The sequence below is a fragment of the Pezoporus flaviventris genome, unplaced genomic scaffold, assembly GCF_033815535.1.
Source record: "Pezoporus flaviventris isolate CSIRO_AGI_PZ_B2104156 unplaced genomic scaffold, CSIRO_AGI_Pfla_v1 ptg000040l, whole genome shotgun sequence".
Classification (NCBI taxonomy): domain Eukaryota; kingdom Metazoa; phylum Chordata; class Aves; order Psittaciformes; family Psittacidae; genus Pezoporus; species Pezoporus flaviventris.
The window spans coordinates 10,559,427-10,585,038 of record NW_026892588.1 but is presented as its reverse complement, the minus strand read 5'-3'; the positions used below and the strand labels follow the sequence as shown (position 1 = coordinate 10,585,038).

The following is a 25,612-nucleotide window of genomic DNA, read 5'->3' as shown; positions in this document are numbered from 1 at the left end:
CTTGCCTTCCAGTGTGGGCACCTTTTCAACTTGTTCTGTTTCAGTGGGAAACCATAAGGATAACAGCATGGACATGAGATGGAGCTCGTTTTTTTTGCAAGTGGGGGTTTATTTCTTAGAGAAGGGTTGCCAAATATGCAACATGCTAGCACTTTGTTGTCCTGATGCTACCTTCCATTCTAAACATTATCTGTTGAGGTGATGATTTAGGTTCAAATGAGCCTTCAAGCTTCATGCCTGTGTTTTGAGCTTTTTTGTTTATTTTTGCTTTGGTGTCTTCTCTAAAATTAGTATTTCTGGAGTAATCCTGTTCCTCATCTCTCAGCGCTGGGTAGCAATTCCTTTCTTGTGAAAACTTCTGTTGGTGGAAGTGCATCTTTTGTGCATCTCGTCTGTCTGTTGCCTTGGGATTAGGACTTTGTTATGCTAATGAAGCTGCCTTTGGTGGCTCTGACCTAGGCAGTGTTATGTAAAGGTGCAGGTGAAAAGCCAAGTTGATTTCACAGGTCTCTTCTCACAGAACCATCCTTCTCTGCTTCTGATCGTATCCTGCCACCACTTGTGGTGATGTTAGTGTTGCTGCGCTGAAAACTGCTTCAGCTCAGTAATCACAAAAAAACTTAACAAAAGTTTTCACAAAAAAAGCATTGTTCTGTTAAGTTAAAAAGAAAAATGGACATAAGAGCACAGAGAGAGTGAGACTGCACCATAGTAGCAGAGAAATGTATGTACATCCTACACCTTGCAGTGCTGAAAGGCTGCTGGTGGTGGCAGTGTGTGGTGAATCTCCACCAATGGAAGTACTGAAAGCAAGACAGTAACTGCAAGCAGTTTAATGACTGATAATTTTGCCTTGGAGCAAGGTTAGTGACTAGAAGATCTGTCAAGATTCCTCACAGCTCTGGTTCTGTGATCCTCAGTTCCTACCTAATTGACTTGCTGACTGCAGAAATTGTGATGTCTTCAGGTCAACTTGAGCTGCATGACCACTGCTGGTGGTGGAAATAAGAATTGTACTCATCATCAGTTACACACGTCTTTTAAGACATTCACGATCTCTGGCATGTTACCAGTTGTCAAGAACTCAGTACTTTTGGACGCAGTATTACTAAGTTTGTCATGCACATTAACAAAGTGATCTGTCTGAAGTCCTGAGGAGCCATTGTTTTCCTGACACTTTGTCCTGTTCTTGGCTGCAGTTGACTTTAAAATTGGAGGTTTTGTGTCATGTGCTCCATAAGGTAGGGATCTGTGCCCAAAACTAGTGGTTTGTGTGCTTACATAAAGGAGCTTCATCTGCAATGCTGATATTTTTAAAGGCTTCCTTTGCTTTTAGAGTGGTGAAAGAAGTGGAGAGCAGAGGCTCTAATAGGCTTCCTGTGGTTATCCCTGCTTTTTCCTCAAAGCAAGTGAGAGCCTGTTTAAGTAATTATATGTTTCTTTATGAGGAATAACCCTCATCATGAGGGTTATATGTAACTAGAACAAAGTATTGTAATTCAGCTATGAAGTACATGTGAGTCAAGGCAAATATTTGCAGTCAGCAGAATTGCATCAGAGATGGTTTTGTTTAAAAGCTGAGCAGCCCTGTATTGCTTAAGTGCCTTTTCTGTTAGCAAAAAAGTTGTTAATATTAGCTCTCCTTCTAATGGCACCTTTTAAAGTGTGGTTTGTTTTGGTTTGTTTTTTTTTGGGGGGGGGGGGGGTGTGAGCTTAAAAACCTCATATAAAAGGTAGTTTTAGGATATCTCATATCTGTTCCTAAGGAGCTGTAAGAATCAAATTTGTAAGAAGTACAGTACAGTAAAGAAGAAATTCTTTACATCCTCTTTGATGTGCAGGATGGTGATATCAGAGTGAAAGTGTAGTGTAGCTGTTTTGTGTACAGTAAAGAATTTCAAAATGCAGCTGAATGGGAAGTTGAAACAATGTATTTTATGCTTTAAAACTCCTTAGTATTTTCATTCAAAAGCCTTTTAAAATGAGTTGGTCTAAATGAACAGTAGTTTTTCAGATAGTGCTCATAGGCTGGCTGATTCACTGATGTTTTAACACAAGAGTATTTTCACACAGTAACTTCTGGAAGACTTGGAATGAAGTTTGCATGTTGATGGTTTGCAAAGGTAAATGGAATGAACAGTGAACTTACATCAGTCTTGAGCAGAGTGGTAGAGTGCTTGAAGCAAGACTGGATGAAGATGTTGCTTTATATAATGCCTATTATAAAGCTTGTATCATGTCAAAAATAGTCTTACTTTGATGAAGGCAACTGATGTAGTAAAATCTTTTAGCCTGTGTCACACTTTAAATAATACTAAACTGAATCAGTGTCTTTCACTGTGTAAGTTAAAAAGCTTTGAGTATTGTTAGTGAAATGTAAGCCCTGTTTGGCTTCAGGGGCTATGTGTTGATCCCACATATTCTAGTATAAATGGCTGCAAATAAAGGATGTTTTTATTTTTGCTAAATGGCTTCCAGAGTTTTCTTGGAGGTGGAAATAGAATAATTTAGCTCATACAGACAGTGTAAATGCACTTGGATGTGAGATTATCTAGTAGCAGAAAGAAGCCATACTGTATCAAATTCAATATCCTTCAAGTTACTTTAAAAGTGCCTGCATGTGAACAACTTCAGAGATCTGGTAGCACGTTGGGATACACAGTGTTACATGCTGAATGAAAACATTCATGTTATAAAAAGGTGAATCAAACTGCAATAGTTCAATGGAAAGTAGCAAGAGTTATTTTCAAATGAAATTGATCATTAAAGAGAAAGGTGAGGAAAAACTTGATCATAGTCCTTATTTACTCCATGTTGTTTTGTTTCTTCTTTAATTCAGACTGAGCTTACAGCTCAGTAGGTATTGTACTGCTCCAACACTGGATTTAGTTAAGTGAACAAAAATAAGATTAAGCATTAGAATAAATTACTAGAGCTGTGACCTGAGACTCCTTGTTTTGTTCCTAAAGGAAAAAGATTTCTTTGCAACTTTCTTTCCTACTGCTTGTGTTAGTGCAGAAGGGTTTTTCTCTCTAATTCGCATGGAAGGGGACTGCTAGTGTTACTATCTCTTTTAGAGATGTTGAAGTAGTGAGAGCATTTTCAATAGTATGGCTCAAAGCAGAGTCCTAACATTAGTTTTCTTAACTTGGCTTTAAAAAATAAAAGTTACAGGTACTGTTTGCTTTGTATGAAATTCTTCAGAAGCAGTTATCTTTGCTTTGTAGGTTGGTAGTAGAATTAACCCAGGCCCTTTGGCTCCAGCTTCTGGAGATTTTGAATTAAGTTGTTGCGTCCAGAAGTGAGAATGTGACATCTCAGTTTGGGATATATTTGTTTGACTAACAGTCATAAAAATAACTCATTCTTGAGTCCTAATGTGTAAGAATCCATAACATTGTTTGTCATTTCAGATATTTTACAGAAATTAATCTGTGTACTTTCAAAATGATATTTAGTTCTTGCATTGGAAAATTCTGTGGCCAGTGATTGCTTCTTGTACACTGTTTGAAAACCAATGCTTAGAATGCATTAAAATGGGCAGTTTGAATAAAGTCTGTAAATTGTCCTATCCTGTTTGACCTATTCTAATACTTCAGTTCACAGTTTGTGATCAGTATTAGCTGGGGCTTCCCATGTGTTCAGAGGTCAACCTCTTTATGTATTAACTTGTTTGTTATTCAATATTCTGTAAGCTAACACAAAAGAATATGCCTCAGTAGTACTTTCAGCTGTATATTCTTTGCATGTTTCCATTGTATATTTTTCAGGCCTGTTGGCAATGGACTGAAAGACAAGCATCTTCCAGGGCAGAATAAGAAGAAATCATGACCATTCCAGCATATAGTGCATTCATCTGCTTTGTGGGGGTACTATTAATACATATTCAGATAATCGTGATTTGAATTACAGCTCTTATTTATTCATATACTTTGATATAAGGTATCTCAAGATTCATGGCACTATAACTTGGAACTGTAGCCCTGAGCTCTTTTTCCTTGATTATGGGGCTTGATGAAGTGCTGAGTTTTGTCTCCTTCCCAGGTGTTTTAAAAGCTGCAGAGATTTTTGTGACAACTTGTAAGTGGGATGGAATGTCAAAGAGTAAATTTCTGCTATTTTTAGCTAACTGTGAGGTCTGTGTTCACAGTGGATTGATGAGGTCTAAATCGTATGAGTCTGTTTTACAGTGCACAACTTGGATGCACCAAATCTCAGTCTTAAAAAGAAAGGCAAATTTGAATTTGAATCTTCCTTGCCAAGCCATGATAGTTCCCATTTTTTCAGCAGCTACTTTCCTGGAAAGTTTTCTACTTCACGTAGAATCCTTTATGCTTTCCCTAGATGAATCCCAGTCACTTGTTCAGAATACATCATGCCTTCAGCTGACCTTGTTTTTGGTTTCTAAGCGTTCATGGAGTTAATAGAATTGTCTCTCTGTATGGATTTACTGCCCTACCTCATTTAGATACAATTGCCTGGATACCATTACTGATATCTGAGAAAAAAGCCTTAATTAGTTAATTGTTATTAGAATTGCAGGGACAAATGGAAGAAATTGTATTCTACATCAGCAGTAGAGGAAAATAGCATAGGGAAGCCTTCTAGAAGGTTGCAAAAGTCCAAATATTGTGTTTTAAACTACTTAGCCTCAAACAGTGTCTTAATGTTAATGAAGGTGTTGCAAGATCTTCCCATTTATTTCATTTTGTGTCTCATTGTAATGAGCTTTACTGTGGGATCACAGGCTGAAAACTGAGTCAATAAGAGCATGAGTACCTTTTTGCTATTTTATAATACCTGTTCTTTTGATTCCTCCTGAAACACTCAGGCTCTACAAAACTGAGTTATGGTGGTTCTAGCAGAGCCTTTGTTCCAGTATTTCTGCAGGTTTAGTATAAGTCTGGCTGATTAAGGAGCAATGCTGGATATAAGAGATCCAGGATAAGTAGGGATGTCATGTTCTTAAAAAATGTGGACAATTACCATAGTAATATCTTTTAAATTTCAAAAATCCAAATGATGACTTTTCCTCTTATCCCTTGCGTGAACGTGCCATTTTTTTACCTTTTTAACTTCTTAATATTGACATTGGTGGAATGAATTACAAATATCTTTACTGAATTTGTCTATATTAGACCCTTGGAAACCCCAAACCAGTCCAGGATGTACATTAGTGTGCTATTCCTGTGTTCCTTTTGACAATAGAAGGATGTGGTCTTTGTCTTTAATGTTTAACAGTAATTTATTAATTGATAGTTTCATCTTTATTAATTATATGAGTTCTTTTCACTATATTTTTTGTAGTTTTACAGTTTGTCATTTAACTACTTAGTTTTCAATGTTACTTGCCATCAGTGCTCTCTTTTTAAAGAAGGACACAGAAAATGTTATAATATGGGTATCTAGCTCTGTGGAAAACCTAATCTGAAAAACAAGCATATTTTAAAGATCTAGGAAAAGATATCATTAATAGTTCCAAAATGTATTGTGTGTAAAATCTGAACTTAAATTTTCATCTTAACTAATTATAAAGCTGAGTTAAGGATTTCTATTTTAGACACACAGAAAGACCATATAGTCAGCATGTTTCATTTTCACTCTCTAACATTAACATAGCTGTAACATCTGTTCCAACTGCAGAGTGTTCATGGAAAAGAAAGTAGCAATTAATTTCTTTGGAAGAGAACAACCTTCAGAATTTAGGGTGCTTTTGGACTTTGTAAAAAATACCTTTTTAAAGTGTTTTAGGACATGGCATTGAGGTGCTGGAGCATGCTCAAAGGATGGTAACCAAGCTGGTGAAGGCTCTAGAATATGTCTTAAGAGGAGTGGCTGAGGGAACTGGGACTGGTTTAGTCTGGAGGAGAGAAGGCTCAGGGGGGACCTTATCACTGTCTACAAATACCTGAAAGGAGGTTGTAGTGAGGTGGGGGTTGGCCCCTTCTCCCACGTAACAAGCAACAGGACAAGAGATAATGGCCTCAAGCTGCGCCAGGGGAGGTTCAGACTGAAGAATTTCATCACTGAAAGGTTATTAAGCACTGGAACAGGCTGCCTAGGGAGGTGGTGGAGTTGCCACTCCTGGATATATTTAGAAGATATTTAGATGTGGCACTTCAGGACATGGTTTAGTGATGGACTTGGCAGTGCTGGGTTAATGGTTGGACTCTATTAAATGTTTTTTCCAACCTAAATAATTCTGTAGTTCTTTGAACATTTCTGGTTACAAGGAACAGGTTATTTATTGAAGTTTTCTAAATTGCCAATTCTTCAAAGTCAAATTTTCCAGCTTTTTAAATTGTGTGTGTTAAATTTTATGGTGAAATGAAGTGATAAAGATTATAGAAGATACGTAACTGTTTCTAGTAGTAGAGTTAGAACGTGTTGAGAAGTGTTCTGCAACATTAGCTTACAAAATATATGTGTGTAAGTTAAAAGGGTCAAGAAATGTCAAGTCTTTGGTGTTAGAACAGCTGTACAGGTTACTCCACTAAATGAATTAATCTGCTCATGGTAATTCATGTCAAATTATTTTCTACATTAATGGATTTTTCTTGATAATTGGCAAATGTCACAGTTAGAGTAGTAGGTGAGAGTGTGCTTTCCATATATCTCAGAGTCCAGAAAAAAATGTAACACCTTTTCAAGGAGGAATTTTAGCTGGGATCACTTGCATTGCATTTGTACACGATCAAAGAAGTTTCTGCTTCCTGTGTATCCTTACCTGATCTGGACGGCAGAGAACAAAACCAGCTGTCTGTGAAGATGTAACAGTGATGCAGGGTTATTCTGTCGCATTTGGAATAGAAGTGGAATGTTTTTTTTCCTTTGCGATGCTTTTGCATAACATTGGCTATGTATTTTACTTATTTTGTAGCCTTTCAGAAGCAGCGCTAATCTTTACCCTGAACATAGTGCAGTTGATAGTTCAAAGGGTACATACCAGAATTTGTAGCTTTAGAAACATGTAATTAAATTGCCGTAAGTATGATTTTTGTTACTTTTCCAGAAGGTCATTATACAGGTGCGGTTAATTGTGAGTTTGTACAAATAATGTGTGAACACCTGATAATCTGAGTTTTCTTTACAAACCTTGCTCTGTCAGTATTACAGGCAATGGTACAATGAAGATAAATGGATGAGCAGATCAACTCCACTGAGCCATGTGGGCACTCTGGGCCAAAGTGTCTCAGGACCATTATGTCAATAAGAAATGAGAAGAAATACACAAATTAAAGGATAATATCCATGCAATATGAAATGCATGTAAATCAGTCAGGAATCGCTTTCTACAAAAAATTAGAGATTTCTAAATATCAGGAATAAGGGGCCTTTCAGATAATCAGATGGCAAGGGACAAAGAACCTGGGTGCCTTTGGTAAGTTTTTTGGAAGAAGTGGATTAAGGAAAACATCAATGACTCTGGAAATCTGTGCCATTCTGAACATATGCCAGTCTGAACCTTTGAATATGAAGAAAGTTGAAAGGAGAAAAGATGTCTGTGCTTTTGGGTTTGCTTGCATCTCACACATTAATTTTGTGCCACATTTCAACTGCTTTGTTTGTATTCAGGGAGAAACTGTATTTCATTTTCTTAGTATGTGTTCATGTTTTGGAGCTTTTTTCCACCGTGAAATCAGGAAGGGTACATGTATGCTTTGAGTGATACTAGCATACCTCTGCTTCCTGGCTGCTGTCAAACCTGTGTTTAGCAAAGCAGATTGGCAATCACAGAATTTTTCATCTAAATAGATTCTTAGGGAATAGTGGGGGATTATTTTGCTGTTCTTCTCTAAGAGATTGGGAAATTATCTGCTGCCTGGGATAGAATGAATTTTATGTAAAGAACGTGCTGCTCATAGGTATTGAGGCTGCTTATAGGTATTGAGGAGACCTTTCATCTCATGCCTTTCTTGCAGTGGCATGCCATAGTTATGTCTGTGGCCTTTTACTTTAGATTTCAAACGTAGTGGAAGCAATTTTTGCCTTACATAAGTGGAAAACACTTGGAATGCGTGTTAAAAGATACTCTTCTGTGTTACTGTCTGTTGTGGGGCTGCTTGCTATTCCCTTGGTTGGCCTTTTCCATTCCCATGTAAATAAATTGCATTTTTGTTTTGTGTTTCTGGTTACTTTTTCCCTTGCCTTTAATTGGGGAAGTCAGCTTTTGGGGTATTTTGTTCAGGGATCTGTCAACCTCAGTAACTACTACTCTCCCTTTCAGCAGTGGCTCCTTTTTGCTCCTAGAGAAGGGTTTAGTATGTTGCCTGGCTTTACGGGAGACCTTTTGAAACTAGATAGGGTAGTGTGTTACTAAATTGAGAATATTTCTGTCTTAGCTCAGTGAATCTAGAAAAGTGACAGTGTATGTTGCATATACAGAGAGAATTGTATCTCTGTGTCCACTTAAGTCATCTTACCTCTTTCGGTTTTGCTCAGACTTGTATGTAATGTGGGTGTCCTTAGTTAAACACTTTTCATCTTCAGCTTGTAAACCATGTGAATCTTTAAGTGATTATCTTCTCTGCTGATGTGAAGTAGGAATCTGGTCACTCTCTATATGACTCAGATTTAGACTGAAAGTGATTGGGGACCTCTGCTGTGATTCAGGTGCTACATGTGTAATCTGAAGTATGTTCAAAGGGGCTTTTAGCTGTCTTGATTCTGTATGAAGAATCCAAATTGGTTGAGACCCAAAGTATGAGTTTGGCAAGATGTGTTTTAAGCTTGAAGTGATCCTGTTTAGCTACAATTCAGCTGCCTTCCTGCATATAAAATTTTACTGTGCTTTCTTTATGTTCTATATGATCATTCCTCAGTGTTCAAAACTCGGATTACTCTCGGACCCCATGCTTATTCTTAATGATGGCATTTAATATGAACCTGGACCCAGAAGAAGTCACTGCCAAAGATCATCATCTAGGCAATAATGTCCCTAGGTGTTAGGGGAGATTCTTGAGGTTCCCTTTCCCGTTGACGTCAAACTGCAGACTCGTTTCCTTTAATTGAAATTTGCAGTCTTCCTGGTATCCTGAAAGACCTCGTCTGGGATATTAGTACTGTGACACTGCATTTTTTAGGGGACAAAAAAACCTGAACCACCAGTGTGATATCTCTGTACCATAACAGCAAGTAAAACCTGTGTAGGAACACACAGTGTAAAAAGGGTCTCATGACTAAGGTGTTCATCTTGCTCTTTAGTTCAGCCTTCATCTTCTTTACATAGCAGGATTCAGATAATTTTTTTTTCCATATGTAGAAGTTCTCTTTAATCTGAATTTATCTTTATAAATAATTCTATTTCCAGGTTGCTGTATTTACTTCAGCAAGAAACCTCCAGCACAGAACTGAGAACAGAATGTGCCGTGGTCCTTGGAAGCCTCGCAATGGGTACAGAGAATAATGTCAAATCCCTACTAGACTGCCATATTATCCCAGCCTTATTGCAAGGTACTTTCCACTTAATGGATCTATGTTAATGAATGTTCCTAAAGTACTCAAATAAACGAAGATAATGAAGCTGAATAGGAGTTTTTGTTTGTATTTGTAGGATTGCTGTCACCAGATCTGAAGTTTATTGAAGCTTGCTTGCGATGTCTTCGTACTATTTTCATTAGCCCTGTAACTCCAGAAGATCTGTTATATACAGTAAGTTGCAAGATGACTGTCCTTTTAAAACCTGTAAATTTGGGAGTGAAAGATCTTGCTGTCTGCAGTAGTAATGAGGACTTATTTGACCAACAGTGTTAGTATTTCTCATCTACGTTTAAGGCCTCTGTCTTGCCAATGTTTGTAGCAATATTTGATATGAGATGGTCAACAAAGTAGCACACCAAAATTTTCAGGCTTGTGTGCAATCTTAACGAGTAAAAACTGTTTCTAAATGGTATTTGCAGGTACCATTATCACAGTTATATTTGCAAAAGTTAGTTTCTGAAATTTAAAATATTGACGCTATCTTCCCACTCCAGCTGTGAGCGTGCTTGCTTAGTTTGAGCACTTGATGTGGAAAAGATTCACCCTCAACTCTTCTGTTCTTTTCATTAATGTATATGTGATTTACATTTAACTGACAGGAATATGCTCATATGAGCAGTTGAACTCATAATCTTAAGTTCAGCTTGGAGCGTGTGAGCAATAGGCCTGTTGGTGCTGACTTTGTTAAGGTGACTGGGCAAAGCCAGTGAAGGTAAGGCTGTCTTTTAGCAGCTTAGACCCAAAAGGCCTAGCTGAAACTCGCTATCTCTTAATTGGAAAGAGGGGAAAAGGGATTTGCACTTTTCCCTTCTCTTTTGTCCCAGTGTAAGGGATGAGGCAAGCTCTGGCATGTGAACTGTACTGTACCAGCAGTCTGTTAGGAAAAGGATAGCAGTGCACCGGTCAGCTGACTGGATGCCAGTTAATAGGTTCAAATTCTGAGGGCAATTGGAAGCCCATAATGCTAACCACCCTAGTCCCACCACTCAAAGGAATGACTCTTGCTTGCTGAGGAAGACCTGATGCTTGTAGTGAAGCTGGCCTCTGATTTTGTACTTTCTCTGTGGTTCAGGTGTCTCTGTCATTACTACAGACAATTTCTGTGTATTAATAATCTTCAACAGATTTTCCTCATGATTTTGTCTAGTTGTTACATAGTACTGTAATGATGGCTTTGTTCTCTATTTCTTTTCTAATGATTTCTTACATTTTCATTGCAGAAATAGGTATGTAAACTTGTTTTCTATGAACTCAGTTTTACCATACCTGTTCTGAATTTCATCTGCTAGGTAGTCCATCTCATGAAATCCTTCTGCAGCTCTTTAGAGCTTACCCTTGTATTTAGTATGTGTAGGTAATCCGCCAGCTTTGTCCTCTGCTCGTTGCCTTTTTCCAATTGTTTTTTTGATTGTTCAGCAAGGAAGCCATCTGCAGATTGAATGTATGACCGCTGGAGGCACCCCTTACGAGTGATGTGAGAGTTTCCTCTTTGTTTCTCAGTTCCTTCCTTTGACTCCACTTTATGCTCCCAGATTCCCCCAGGTTGGCCCCTAAGAGCTTATAATTGCAGGGGCATCTGCTTCCTGCACTCAAGTGTCCAAAGTGAGGGCTTAAGATGATTGTCTCCATTAACAATCCATATCTCTTCTTGGGAATCAGTGCTTAATGAGACTGTTAATTCCTCCCTATTTGGAGGAGAGATGTGATATCTGGAAGGGAGAGGAAGTGGAAGAGCATATACAGAAATGTGGAAGAACCTCTATTATCATATAAATTACCACTAACATTGTGGAACTATATGCCTAAGATAATGGATTTTCTATTTCACCCTTTGTGTTTCTCTGCTTCATAGCAGTGACATCAGAATTCTGCTACTCCGTTCCTTATTCAGGCAGACATGATGTCCTTTAATCACAGCTACAGGAAAAGATCATCTGGTGAGGGTGCCATGTTTACTTTCAAGTGTAATACCCATTTTCCAATCACCCATTCCAGTTGGACACCTGAATGTTAAGTATTTTATGGCCATGCTTAAAATTTCTGTGCATTAGCTTCTTTTTTGCTTCTCTTGTGGGAATACCCAAACCCGTGCTTTGAACAGTAATGAATGAAAATCCCTTGAAAAGAAGGGGTGCTTTTCCTGTTTCTTGGAAGGTATAGCCACAGCCCCCACTGCTGCAAACTGTGTTCCACAAGGCACCATTTGAGAAAAGTAATTACAGGTCTAATCAAAAATTTAGGGCAGACATTCCACTTTCCCAAAACTGAGAAGAACTTAGACCAACATTTTCATCCTTGTAGTTGCACCTTTTTAAATAAGCCGTATGACATAACCAGTGATTTCCCTGCAGATGTCAGGTCCTGCATCTTGCATTTTGAAGCTCCTTTTTGTAAATTTTGCTATCTCTGAATTGTGGGGTGTCTCTTTTCCTCCTGCCTTCCTGACTTCTTGTTTGTTTTGTGTAAGATGCACTTCACCAGTGATAAGCTTCTTAGCATATATATATGTATGCTGTACATACATATATACATACTGTATATATATACATACATACATATATATATATATATACACACATACATATTGGATAGTACTGTGGCTTGATATCTTCAGCTGCCAGAGATTTACAGATGATGGCAAGAATCTGTTTTAATGGGTTCAATGTGTTAAACCACAGAGGAATCCTGGGTACATTGTCAGCTTGTTTTGATGTAACTCAAAGGAGACACTTTGAAGTCTTAGGACCTGCTGTGACTTTGTACCATGTCTTTCTTGACAACAAGTTTGGCCTCTTAGCTGCTTCTGTTTGCTTTTTCATGGAGGTTTGCTGTTCTGCTTGGCATATGGCCTAAACACAGTGCCCACTTAGTTTACACACCATTGCAGGCTTACTTCTGTCAGAGGGAGTCAAGAGCACCATCAGTGCTATTACAACATGGTTTTAGATTTAATTTTCACTATTACCCTGCAACTAAACCATTTCCCTGCAGGCGTTTGGGTTCTGAAGTTGCAAAGAAACCAGAGAAATAGATGCATTTTTATATATGCGATGTGTAAAGGTAGAAGATGGCGCTACTGTTAACCAGACAATAAGAATACTGCTTAGAATAGTTTGTTCCTTGCTTTTCCTGTGCGCGTGCTTGTGGATGTGGAAGAGCTCCAGGACATCTCTCTATAAGATGTTGAAATGGCAAATGAGGCTTTTGCGTATTGACCCTTTCCAGTTATTGAGAAACAAGCAGTAGAAACAACTTGTTTTTGTTCTCCATGTGTTTTTTGGCTCTGTTGGTCTATTGTTTTCTGTGGAGAATAAGAAGGCCTGGTTGTTGGCAGCAAAGCTTTCTAAAATAAGCTGGTAAATTATATATATATAAAAATACTTTAAAATACTGCAGAGCTTAGCCTGACCTCAAAATGTATCCAAAAAAAAGAGAGACTTATACACGTTCATTTTGCTAATATAAAAAAGTGTGCTTAAAGATTTCCCAAGTAACTGGGAAATAAAATTTGTCATAAACAGCTGTATAGCTCTGAAGCTGTAGTCATGAAAACAGGCTGGTGCTACTTTCATTACTGTAAAAGCAGCTGAAGAGCATGAAGATTTTTCTCTAATTTTAATCCCCTTTTCCCTAGTCGGAGGGTTGCAATTCATCATTCTGCAGATAAAACAAAGAGTATGATTTGCTTGTATAGGGAAAGTATAGCATACATCCTTTGTAAAGGAAGACTCACACAGTCGTTCAACTCTTGCATTCAACACCCTTTCTCTCATAGGAGTAATTTAGTTAACCATTATTCCAAACTAAAATGACTAGTATTTCTTTTAACACCATTCCCGTTGCTGCCATCCTGCATACCGGGATGTACTGGTAAAAGTAACTTAAAAGCTTTAAAATTTCATGGTATACTACACAGCTTAAGTAACTGGATGTGTTTTCAGAAGGGAACTTTAGTATAATGATTTTTCTTTAGCTGATATGTTTGGAATTAGTGTCACACATGCTAATAGCACCTATTGTGTATGTTTGACTTAAAGTCAGTCAGTGAATCACGTGATTCAGTTAGAAAGTGAGTGCCACAGAATTTATGGTGGACTGTACATGGTTCAGTCTGGTACCTTGTTCCTCTCCCTGCTTTCTTGTACTTGGACATGAAATGAAGAGGTAAGTAAATCACACTTGTACTGAGAAAATACAAACACAACTCCTGAAGTAATTGCTTTCAGTAACCATATCTGCAGTCAGTAAGTTTTTGGGCTTTCCCCCCATTCTTTCTTTGCTGTCTTATGAAGTAAATAATCTGGAGACAAATCCCAGAAGTTTTATATCTAACTTGCATTGACCCGTTATGTTTTCCATGCAGACTTAATTCAGAACTGTCACTCTTGCCTTGAAGTTTCTCCTGTACTATTTTAATGATCTTGTCCTGTGCCCTTGCAAATGAAAGGGAGAAAATGGAATGCAGTATCAAGAGTATTCTTTTTAAGTAGCAAACTGTGAAGAAACTATGTTGAAATACAGTGTTAATACTATTTTCTTTTCTCACTTGTTTCCAGGATGCTACAGTTATCTCCCACCTCATGGCACTGCTCAGTAGGTCTCGATACACACAAGAATACATATGTCAGATCTTCTCACATTGTTGCAAAGTAAGAAAGAGAATACATGTTCTTTATGTAACTTGTGTTTTTGGCATATAAGAAGCTGTGAAAAATGCCTTTTGTGGCAGGAACAGTAGGACAGTAATGACTTAACTGTTATTGTTCTGGATTTGCTGACAGATTCATTGGGGTTCACACAGTAAAATGAAATATGTGAATAAGTGTTTTATTTCTAGTGTGTGTGTTTGTACCTTTGGCTTCTAAATAAAGTCAGCGGTGCAGGCAAGTTTCAGTCCTCACTGTTGTCAGTACAAATTTTGGAAGGCTGTAGGGTGAGAGGAAGTAAAATGCTCTTTTCAGTTGAGCTCTACCAGGTTTCTCCAGATACATGTGCATTGCAGCTATGTAGTGCAATGCCACTGATATGGGAAAACTAATTTAAAAACAGCAGTAAACCCACTCCAAACACAGAGGGTTTTGTTTCTTCCCCCTTCTCCCCCACCATGTTTGTATACACCACTGTTTTTTTTAATTGTTGTGTTTCTCTGGTATCTACTAAACCCATGAGTTATACAGTAACTGCATCAAAATAATTCAGTATAGGAAATCAGACTTGTACAGCATCTTTCCCTTGTAGAAACAGTTTAAAACTAAAAGATCATACATCATATTTATCTCCCAGACTAACAAATGAAAACTGTCTAAAATTTATGGATTTTTAAGCATTTACCTCCAATTTCTTCCTTCCTTATCACTGTGAGTCTTCTGGAACTCTGAATTATTCCTTATTTAAAACTATTTTTTTCTCTACCTTAAGTATTCTTTATGTACAGTCATCCAATTGCATTTCTTTTGAAAGGCTGAAAACTGCAAAGTTAGTGTGATATAAAAATGTAACTCAGCTGCTAATAGTTATGGAATTGTTTAAAGAAAACATGAAGACAAAATCCTACACTGGACTGTGGAAGTTCAGTTCTCTAGCTAATACTGGAAAAAGAGTTATGAAATAGTTTGGGTTGGAAGGGACCTTAAAGCTCATCCAGTTCCAGCCCCCTGACACAGGCAGGAACACTTTCGACTAAAGCAGATTGCTCCAAGCCCCGTCCAGCCTGGCCTTGAACACCTCCAGGGATGGGGCAGCCACAGCTTCTCTGGGCAACCTGTGCCAGCGCCTCAGCTTCTCACAGGGAAGAACTGCCTAATGTCTAATCTCAGTCTCCCCTCTGTTAGGTTAAAGCCATTCCCCATTGTCCTGTCCCTACAGACCCTTGTCAAAAGCCCCTCTCCAGATTTCTTGTAGCCCCTTTAGGCACTGGAGCTGCTCTAAGGTTTCCCTGGAGCCTTTTCTTCTCCAGGCTGAACCAGCCCAGCTCTCTCAGCCTGCCTCCAGAGCAGAGCTGCTCCAGCCCTCACAGCATCTCCATGGCCTCCTTTGACCTCGCTCCAACAGCTCCACATCCCTCTTGTATTTTTGCCCCCAGAGCTGGATGCAGGACTGTGTGTGTGTGTGTGTGTGTGTGTGTTCCCAGAGCACAGCAGAGGGGGAGAATCCCCTCCCTCAACCTGCTGGTCACACTGCTGGGGATGCAGCCCAGAACATGGGTGGTTTCTGGGCTCAGGTGCGCACTGATGGCTCATGCTGAGCTTCTTGTCAACCAACACCGCCTCAGGGCTGCTCCATCCAGTATCTGTGCAACCTGTGTTTTGCTTGGTATTTTCCCAGCCCAGGTGCAGGACCTTGCACTTGGCCTTGTTGAACTTTGTGATGTTCGTACGGTCCCACTTCTCCAGCCTGTCCAGGTCTCTCTGGATGGCATCCGTTCCCTCCAGCATGTCAGTCACACCACACAGCTTGGTGTCATCAGCATACATGCTGAGGGTGCATCAGTCTCACTGTCCGTGTCACTGGGAAAGATGTTAAATGGCGCTGGTCCCAATATGGACCCCTGAGGAACACCACTCATCACTGGTCTCCACTTGGACACCAAGCCACTGACCGCAACTCTGCGTGCAGCCATCCAGCCAAAAAGAAATTGGTATTTTAAGAAGAAAAGTACAGTTGAGGCATCTTTCAAGCCCTTGAAAGTCTCCTTAGTAGCTGGAACAGGTGAAAAAATGGACCATGCTGGCTTACAAAATAACACAGGACTGCTTATTGGGTGGTATAGAAGTCAGTTCATACAATCAGGAGTTAGCTCTGTAGCAGTATAAACACTGTTGGCTGTGTGAGGACTGCTGAGTAACTCCACATAATTAATCCAACACGAAAACTGTTATTGTCGTCTTTTTCCAAATGAATTACTTAACAGGAGTAGGGTAAAGAAGATCTTACAAACTCACTGTGCTCACTGAGGTTTTTAATGCCTCCTCCACCCCTCAAATATCTCTTGAGCAAATTTTACAGTGAATGTTTTGAATAATCAAGTTTTTGGAAAGAGAAAGATGATTGTGTGAACAGATAGGAACATGAATGCACATGAAAAGAGTATTAGAAAATAGTTGCATTTACAGAATAAACATCTGCTACTTAACAAAAATATTTGAGGTTGAGTAACCAGATCATCGCAAATGTTAAATTGGTCAAGAACTCGTTTATTTCTTTCTTGCCCAGGCAAATGCAGCTGTTCAGCAAAAATCTGAAATGCCTGTTTTCTTTGTTGTTTAGCTCTTGGGTTTCAGGTCTGATTATCAAAGTCAATTATTGTATTTTCATAGGATCAAGTAGGTTGAAAAAGACTTCTTAAGATCATAAAGTCCAACCATTACCCATAACAAAATGCATCTAATACAGTGAAGGAAAATTTGCAGGGAATTTTGTGATTTATATGGATAGGCAATGTACATTCTTATAATTTGAAGAAGAAAACTGAAATACTGGAAGTTTTAGTATTTAGTACATTTTTAAAGAAGACCTCAGCTTCCCCCCAAAAGGGCATGAGTGAAAGAACTTTTCTAACTTTTTTCAGAAGTAAGTTAATATAATCTTTAGTATTTAGGTAAGGCTTAGCATATATTATAAGAGGTATTAATGTTTTTCTTTTTCCTTGTTTTAGTACATTCATTCATTAAACTAATACTGATGTATCATAGCTCCTACCCTCCTTTTCCCTGCATACTGTTCTCTGCTTAGATCTTGTGAATCTATTTCTTCCTCTTCCTTGCCAGAATCTTGTTTGGTTGGGCTTCTCAGGTTTCTTTCTTTCTTGCCTGCTCAAATATCCCTGGAAAAGCTCAAATCTGTTCTCTTGAGCTAGGCAATACTTAACTCAGGCTGCTAGCGTATTGCTGCTGTTTTCTGGTTTTACTGCTTATTTTATAGTGTCTCACTGCACTTTAATTAACTAATGAAAAACATTGTCCTTGGAGAAGAGTCATCCTAAGCAAGGGAAAGTGTTGATTTACAGGGGGAGCAGATGACGTCCTTAACATACAGAGACAGGATTCTATCAACATATAAGCAAACAAAAAAAAAAAAAAAAGAGGTTGATGTACACAGTAAGCTAAAATGCAAGTCAAAATTTACTTTTTAAGTTTCTCTCTATTGCACAGAGAAAGTGATATGGGTAGGTAAGCTTTACTATTCTAATGGTCAAATTAAAAACATAAGGTGCATTTGGAAACATGTTGTTTGAATAATTGGAAGGATAGTTCTGGAACTTGTATTTGAATGTGGTGACATCTCTGTAAGTAGTAATTTCACCACCAGTTGAAAATTAAAATCTTGTGTCTGGGAAAGATCCAGGATACAGCCTGTAATCAAGGCAGCTTCCTCCCAAGCCTGTTCTGAGAATGTTTTCTTACATGATCTTAGGCCTGGTGCTGGATTCCTGAACCAAGGTACATTTGCATTTAGATACCTGCTTTTAAAATGTCATTATGGAATTAATTGTTACATTGTTCTGTTCTACTGTTTTGTTGAAAATTGACATTTTTATGGTGGAAAATCATGCAAGCAGTATGATTTCTGTTCCCAAAATATTATGGCATTCAATCATATTTGGAGTTAAAAGATCACTCTAGTAGGACTGGCTCCTGGAACTCTGTTGGTATATGCAAAAAGATACAAAAGTGGAAGGTCTTGCTATTAAATTGGTGCCTAAGCTGCTTGGAAATGATACATCGTATTCTCAAGTTTTCACATTTAAATTTGAAGCTGTCCCTATTTGTGTGTTAGTGATTAACCTGGTTGTGAATTAAAAGAAGCAGGATTGGTGTGTGCAAACACAATGTGTACAGCTTAGGTATTTTCTTGTTCATCTAGCAGTACGCAAATGAGAATACACCTAGGTGTCAACTCTGAAATGCATTTGTCCTGTTTGCACAGAATTTACCATCTGCATCTCTTTGAAAAGTAACTAATACTTGTAGATTACTAAAACTGTGTAGGTCAATATGAATTCTTTTACTTTAATTTCATTCTTTTTTTTTTCACATATTTTAATGTCTGTTCTTCAGCTTCAACACTGGCATAGCTGCGGCTTTAAATCATTGCCTCAGCCACTTCTGTGTGCCAATGTAAGTTGTTTTCCTACTTCAACCATGCTGTTCTAATTGCATTTTTTGATAGAAAGCTCTTGGTGGCAGTAGCAGCTGAAGCATCTCTTAAAGCACCAGATATGTTACATCTGAAGTAATTTTATGCTTTTTTACTTAGAGTAAGGGATGTTATAAGATGTTCTTTTGACTGTAAGAGGAATCTGATTTCAACCGTTTTTCAAATGTGAAAACACCACTCATGCCTACTAGGATGTTTAGATGTGCACATAAACTCAGCTGGGTTTGAACAAAAGAGCAAGTGAAGATAACTTTCTTCACTTGCAGATTAGTCAAAAAAATGCATCAAGGTATGATTAATGCTGTCACATTCCAAAAGCTGGATTTAAATTGCACGTAGCTCGTACTTAATGCAAAGATGACTAGAGTTGTGAAGCTACTTCTGAAGAGATGTTTGTAAGTCACAGATCAGATTTCACAAGAGACAGTTGAGGGTTACAGGTCCTACTGAGACTTCATGTTTATTCCAACCTCATCAAGCTTTGTCATACTACAGAAGTTCTGAGACCTTTCTACTGCAAAATCCAGTATCTGTTTAACTCCAGATGCTTTTTAAATCTTGGAAAAATATTGATGTATCAGCCATTGCCAGCTTAGATCTTGAAGACAATAAATGAATGGTGGCTGACTAGGTTTATGGCTAAATATGTTTGAAACTAAAGTAATCTGTAGGAGGAGAATGTCAATCTCAAAGCACTACCACATTCAGGAAACAGTTTCAGAATTAAAAATTAACTTAAAATTGTTGAAAATACTTAATACTACCAATGAAGATGTTAGTAACTGAGGGTAATTGATAAAACTTTCAGAGAAAATCAGGAGCTTTCAGTTGTTTCCAATAGAAAGAATAGAAATATAAATACTCTATTTTTCTGAAATTTTCTATAACTCTAAAGTTTTTTCAGTTGTGGCAACTAATTTCATTGCTTATTGAAAAGAGTGGAAATGATTACTGGAAAAGGACAAATGCTATAAAAATAAAGAGTTGTACTCCTTTATTTTAAAAATAGTTGATATGCCAGCTGATTACGATGTAAATGTTAATATATCTACCTTTAATACTTAACAGTAAGTTGTAGATAGTGGAAGCCTCTTCCATGTTTGTTAAAAAAAGTAAATCAAGTAAATCATGTTGTATGTTTTCCCTTGAAGGGTCCAGATCACCAGACAATCTTATTTAACCATGGAGCTGTTCAGAATATCGCACATCTATTAGTCTCCACCTCCTACAAAGTAAGACGTTAAAATTATTCCATGTTTTACATATATTTATGAAAGGAATCCAAATGAGGATTATAAAAATTATGTCTGTGCATATGAACTCTAAACAGGTGTAATATGTATTACTAGAATAAAAGTTGGTTTTACTTACATGGATTTCTAGCAAAACGAGACTGATTTGAAGTGCTCTGTGAAGTTAAAACACAATTAATTAAAATAAAGCTATCTGTCATTCATCCAAAGGAGAACAGTCACTTGGCAATCCAATAAATACGGTCTGATTTGCTGAACAGTAGTTGAGAAAAAGAAATTTAGACAATGAGAAGCAAATGTGAGCTGTCCTAAACAGAAGTCACACCTGCGAAAGCATGCACATGTAATGTGTGGAGGCTGCTGACTACCTGTGTTTTGTGCTCGCTGAATTTCCGAAGTCTCAACTCCATTGTCCTTTGCATTTTGCAAGTCCATCCTGGACTATCTGAAAGTACTGCCTCTAGAGAAAGGCATCATACTCTAGCTGTAACTTGGAGGGTCAACTAGATCTTTGAAGTCTAAGGCCAAATTTTCAGATCCTGAGCACAGCCTTAGTAGTCTGCTGTAGATGACTTAATAAAATGTTTGAGTGCATAAAATGCTTTCTGAGGCTCTCCTGTGTAGTGTGGGGTTTTTAGGGCTAGCAGATGTCTGCTACACAGATAATTTTAAATCTGAAGCCAGTCCTATGATGTCTCAGGAGTTGAACTTTCAAGGACTTTCTTATGAATCTATCAGTTATTCCCCTCCAAGTATGAATGTCTCAGTTCTGAAAATAAGAAACACTTCAGTGTATCCAAATTTATCTTGAGTTATTTTTACTAAAATCTCTCATACAGTATACCTGGTATGTTATCGTGCCATTTTTATTTTGTTGAAAGTAGGCTGATTGCTGGTTAATTGAGGTTGGAGGAGATAATTGTGCTTGTTTATTTTGATCTCCTGCCTAATGCAGAACATTCCTGATAAAGTATCTTTCAGCAGGAAAAACTCTTTAAATGAGAACTTAAAGTGAAGGGAGGTTTGGTGCTCTGTTCCAGGGGCTTGTTAATCTCCTGTGTGGTGCTTTTTGTTTGGTTTGCGGTTTTGCTTTATTTTTTTTAATAAATCCAGTAGGAAGTGTGTGTTCAATATTTTGTTAGAGGAACTGATAAATTTCTATCTTCTGTCTCTCTGTACTGAATAGTTTTCACCATGATAAGGCAAAATTTTACTCTTTCTCTCATTAGCTAACGTTTTTTATCCTGTAGCTTAAGGTAAATTTTCCAAGCTATGTTTGGGTTGCAACCTATTCTAACAGCTTTTTGGCTTTGAATCTTCCCTAAGTTTTTCAAAGAGCTGCTTGAAAATAAAGAAATTGGAGCAAGGTGAAGTTTTCCAAGTTGTTTTTTCACAACAAGATACACATAGCATTGCATTAAAGTACATATTTTTAGTCCTACCTTACTGGAGAGATACGTACTCTTTATTTCCTTCTTTGCTAGTTTGGCGAGGCCTTTAAATTCCCAGTGCACATACTGAACTGCTCTTCATACACTTTCATACTTGGGGGATTAATAGCTTCCTTGTAGTTCTAGCTGCATTCTTAGTGTTCTGCAGTAATTAAACATTCTCAGACTTCTCATGTAACTGATACATTTTTGCAGAATACAAGCCATCTCATTCTCATGCTTTTATATCCAGTTTCTTAATATTCAGTCAAATAGAATTTAACAGGAAGGTCAGCATGTATTTCTAATTACACAGTATCACAGTATGCTAGAGATTGGAAGGGACCTTGAAAGATCATCTAGTCCAATCCCCCTGCCGGAGCAGGAACACCTAGATAATGTTACACAGGAATGTGTCCAGGTGGGTTTTGAATGTCTCCAGGGAAGGAGACTCCACAACCTCCCTGGGCAGCCTGTTCCAGTGTTCCGTCACCCTCACTGAGAAGAAGTTTCTTCTCAAGTTTAAATGGAACCTCTTGTGTTCCAGTTTGTACCCATTACCCCTTGTCCTATCATTGTTTGCCATTGACTATTTTGCAATACTTACAGTAAAGCAAAGCAAGGTATCTCAGATGAGTTAGGCAATAGGACCACATCAGTAAACAGCAGAAACTCTCAAAATGGGATTTCAGTCCCCACTAGAAGAGTTTGTCTTGGTCTGCCAAGAGGTTTGGCTGCTTTTTTTCAAGAAACTCTTTTCCTTTGGTTCTGAGATTGTCCCATAGCCAGCTGATTGCATAAGTATCTTTCCCATGTGTTGCATCATTACAAATGTGCATCTTCACCACTGGTGAGATGTCTAACACGAAGGGACTACGCTTTTACAGCAGCATTACAGATAACATTTTCAAGACCACATTTACGTATTTTCCCAAATGCTTGCCTTCTCTTTCTCATGTAACTACAAACTAATTGCCCTTAAGTAGTCTTTACTAGCAAAGAAAGTAGTCGCTGTAGTAATTTTAATGTATTTAATAAAACAGTATTTTATAAAACAAGTAACTTCCAGCTAGACTTTATTGTTCTCATTAGAACCTTTACCACCCCACCCCTCCCTGACTTCCACCTGGCAGGAATATGGGTCTGATTTTTTTTCAGTGCTTTTTCAATACACAATCTGCTTCCTGCTGATTTGAAGCATAGGCTGTATTCATTAGATTGTCTGAAAAGTAAATGGAAGTGTTGTCAAAGCTTTTGTTCTGAAGCCAGGTAGCCTCTTATCTGTTCCTCCTCACTTAAGATCTCACTACTACTGAGAAGAGATTTTACTGCAGCTGTGATTAGATATTATAAAATTAATTTTAAATTAGCATTTACATTTATAGTTCACATATTATGTTTTTACACAGGTTCGAATGCAAGCATTGAAATGCTTCTCAGTTCTAGCCTTTGAAAACCCACAGGTATCAATGACACTTGTAAATGGTAAGTATAATGCTGCTGTTGCTTATTTGACGTTCATTTTATTAACTGGCTGAATTAGAATGACTTGGAGTTCTCTTTCCTTGCTTTCAGTGTCAGTTGATGGAGAATTGTTACCACAAATTTTTGTGAAGATGTTACAAAGGGACAAGCCTATTGAAATGCAGCTCACATCAGCCAAATGGTAATTTTCACCAGGAATTAGAATGAAATAGTATGCAATTTCATACTTTTTAACTGTTTGTTTTTTGCTTGTTGCATAGTAATGTGATCTGAAATCTTAGGAATAATTATTCTTTTGCATCAACTTAATCCTTGAATAAGTGGTTCTTATCTAATGATCTTTATAGCATAACTTTCACTTTGCTGTACATAAACAGGAAAAAAGGTTGCTGAGCTGCAGTTTTGTCAGGAATGTGTATTCAGATATATGAATTTTCTTAAGCTGAACTGCAGTTTTCATAAGTAAATTGGATTTTGCTTTGAATAGGCTACGGTCAATGCAATGTATATACTCAATGTATATAGCCCTTACATAATGTACATACTCCTTACAAAGTATAATACTGAAATATCACCATGTAGTGTAATTTAAAGTCCTTGTTGCAACACTGTTTAGAGGACTCACTTGGGTAACTAGGGCTGTGGTTTGTTGAGAGCTATCTGCACTAAGATGATGATAGAGCAGAGGTAGGCATTATTGCCAAATGTTTTAATTAAAATAGATTATTCTTTAAGCTTCTTGTGGTCGTACAGCAGCATTAATGTTATCAATTAATTTTATAGTTCAAATCAAACTTTCCCTTCTAGTGTGGGCACATGTCTATGTGTTCATATTCATGATGACTTTCTACCCTGTGACAAAATGTGATCAAGTTCTGTAACAGCAACACTAGGGTTATACTCACTTCGTAAGCTGGGAATTGACTCTCTTTAAGACCCTTTTCCTTGTGTTGATAATAATGGAATAAATTCTTTCAGGCAGTTGAAAAGATAAAACTACCCATTGCTATAAACCGCTAAAATTAAACATAACTCAAGAGTTTGGACACTGATGATATATTGTTTGATTATTGTTTTAGCTTTTGACCTGGATCAGTGAGTTGTCTGGTTCAGTTCACCATACAATTTCATTGGCACTTGTCTCAGTGTAAGATCTCAAGATTCTGTGTGAAGAACATGTAGGGTAGGTAGGGTGACTTCTTTCATAATGTTTCCAGGTTATGATGACTTAACCCATTCGTGGAAGAAGCTGTAGAGGTGTGTATGTGGGGGGGGGGTTAGGTAATCCTGCTCAACGTGGGATGTCCATCTGGGGCCTCCTGTGCTCCCTTCTAACCACAATTAGTCTATGCAAGCTGGTTTTGCTAGGTGGGTCTTAGTGAAGAAGGCAAGTTAAATTAACTGTGTTGTAGCAGTCTCAGTTCTGATTGATGTTTCTTTGAGAATTCAAAGTATACATAGAGAATTATTAGATTATTTCTTAAGTCATGAAGGTAGGTTGGAGTTAAACAAATTGTTCTGGCTCTGGACTGTCTCCTTGTTCTGGGAGGAATGCTCCTAGGTCTGTTGGTTGCTTTTACTGATTCTGGGATGAATGCTTTCAGGTCTGTTGGTGTTCTTTACTGATCTGCTTCAAACTGGGAGGAGTTGGGTAGATAGTCCCATCTTTTGCTGTTGCTTTTCAGTACTTTGGCTCACATGGACCTTTGGAAGCATGGAAGAAATGACGTAGTGAAAAGTAGATTGCAGGGAAATGGAAGACAAGCTAGAATCTTGAGTTTCAGATTGGGTTTCTGATTAGTCCATGGGCAGTCATCCTTCTTAGAAGAGCACTCAAGACCTCAGTTTCACAACAGTCCTGGGGTCTTGCAAAGACCTATTGGCTTTTCTTCTATAAGTCCATTCCCTGCTTAATTGCCTTCAAGTCAGTCTCTCTCTTTTCTTTTTTTGTAATAGGAGTAGTAGGGGAAATTGTCATAGGTCCTCTTTTCTCTGCTTTTAAATTAGACTTAACTCCTGCTTGGTGTTTTATGTATTTGTGTATAAAAACATACAAGGCTATCTTATGAAGTTTTGTTTGATTTTCAACAATTGAAGTAGACCTGGAAGACTAATATCAAGTTAATACCTCTTGATTGAAATGGAGTAAATATCCTTCACTTGAGCAGCAGTGTTGGCACAGAGGGAAGAACAGGAAGCCTCTTGGGAGAGTGATTTGCAGCTATGAGTGCAGCAGTAACCTTCTCTAGTAAAATTACTGGAATTGCTTCCAGCTAAGCCAAGCATATTTTACCTGAAGTGAACATACTTTAAATTATTTCAAGTTTGAAATAGAGCTACTTTGTCTGGCAAATAGGGTTTGGCTGTACTAAATGACAACTGCAAGACAAGCGCTTTTCTCCTGATTGTTCAGGTGTGAAAATGAGTAGTTTCTGCTGTCAGCTACAGGGCTTGCACAGTAAAGTTTATAAAATTATCTCTATGCTAACAGTCAAGCCTTTTATCTTCTGACAAATAGTATCTAAAAAGACTTTTGATTATGGGATGTTAGCTTTGTCTGTCAACTGATAGTTGTTTGGAAAAGGATCAGTGATGATACCTTCTAAGAGGTGAAAGAACTTTCTTTAGGCACTTGGAAGGAGCTCAGGAATGCAGTGAAACACAATAGTTACAGTACGTTAGCTTATTACTGTTCCTTAGCTGAGCAGTTATAATGGACTCTATGTACACTTTTGACCTGCCCAGTTGAGAGTTGAAACATGTTACTTTTAAGTCACCTTTACTGAAATTCTGTTATTTTTTTTAATC

At 37.9% G+C, this 25,612-nt stretch overlaps 1 protein-coding gene across 9 annotated transcripts in view; it reads left to right on the top strand.

The window, feature by feature from the left end:
- Positions 1-25,612, top strand: part of ARMC8 (armadillo repeat containing 8) — a 67,157-nt gene that overhangs the window by 23,504 nt on the left and 18,041 nt on the right. For 5 of the 9 annotated variants that reach the window (XR_009745477.1, XM_061465257.1, XM_061465256.1 and 2 more), the window contains 7 exons: positions 9,311-9,453; positions 9,554-9,651; positions 14,037-14,129; positions 18,537-18,596; positions 19,788-19,868; positions 22,729-22,804; positions 22,895-22,985. Coding sequence is in view for 8 of the 9 variants with exons in the window: in XM_061465257.1 (XP_061321241.1) it covers positions 9,311-9,453; positions 9,554-9,651; positions 14,037-14,129; positions 18,537-18,596; positions 19,788-19,868; positions 22,729-22,804; positions 22,895-22,985 (642 nt within the window). In the remaining variant the exon portion in view is untranslated. The remainder of the gene's footprint in view (positions 1-9,310; positions 9,454-9,553; positions 9,652-14,036; positions 14,130-18,536; positions 18,597-19,787; positions 19,869-22,728; positions 22,805-22,894; positions 22,986-25,612) is intronic. The other 4 variants (XM_061465255.1, XM_061465260.1, XM_061465259.1 and 1 more) reach the window with 4 other exon arrangements.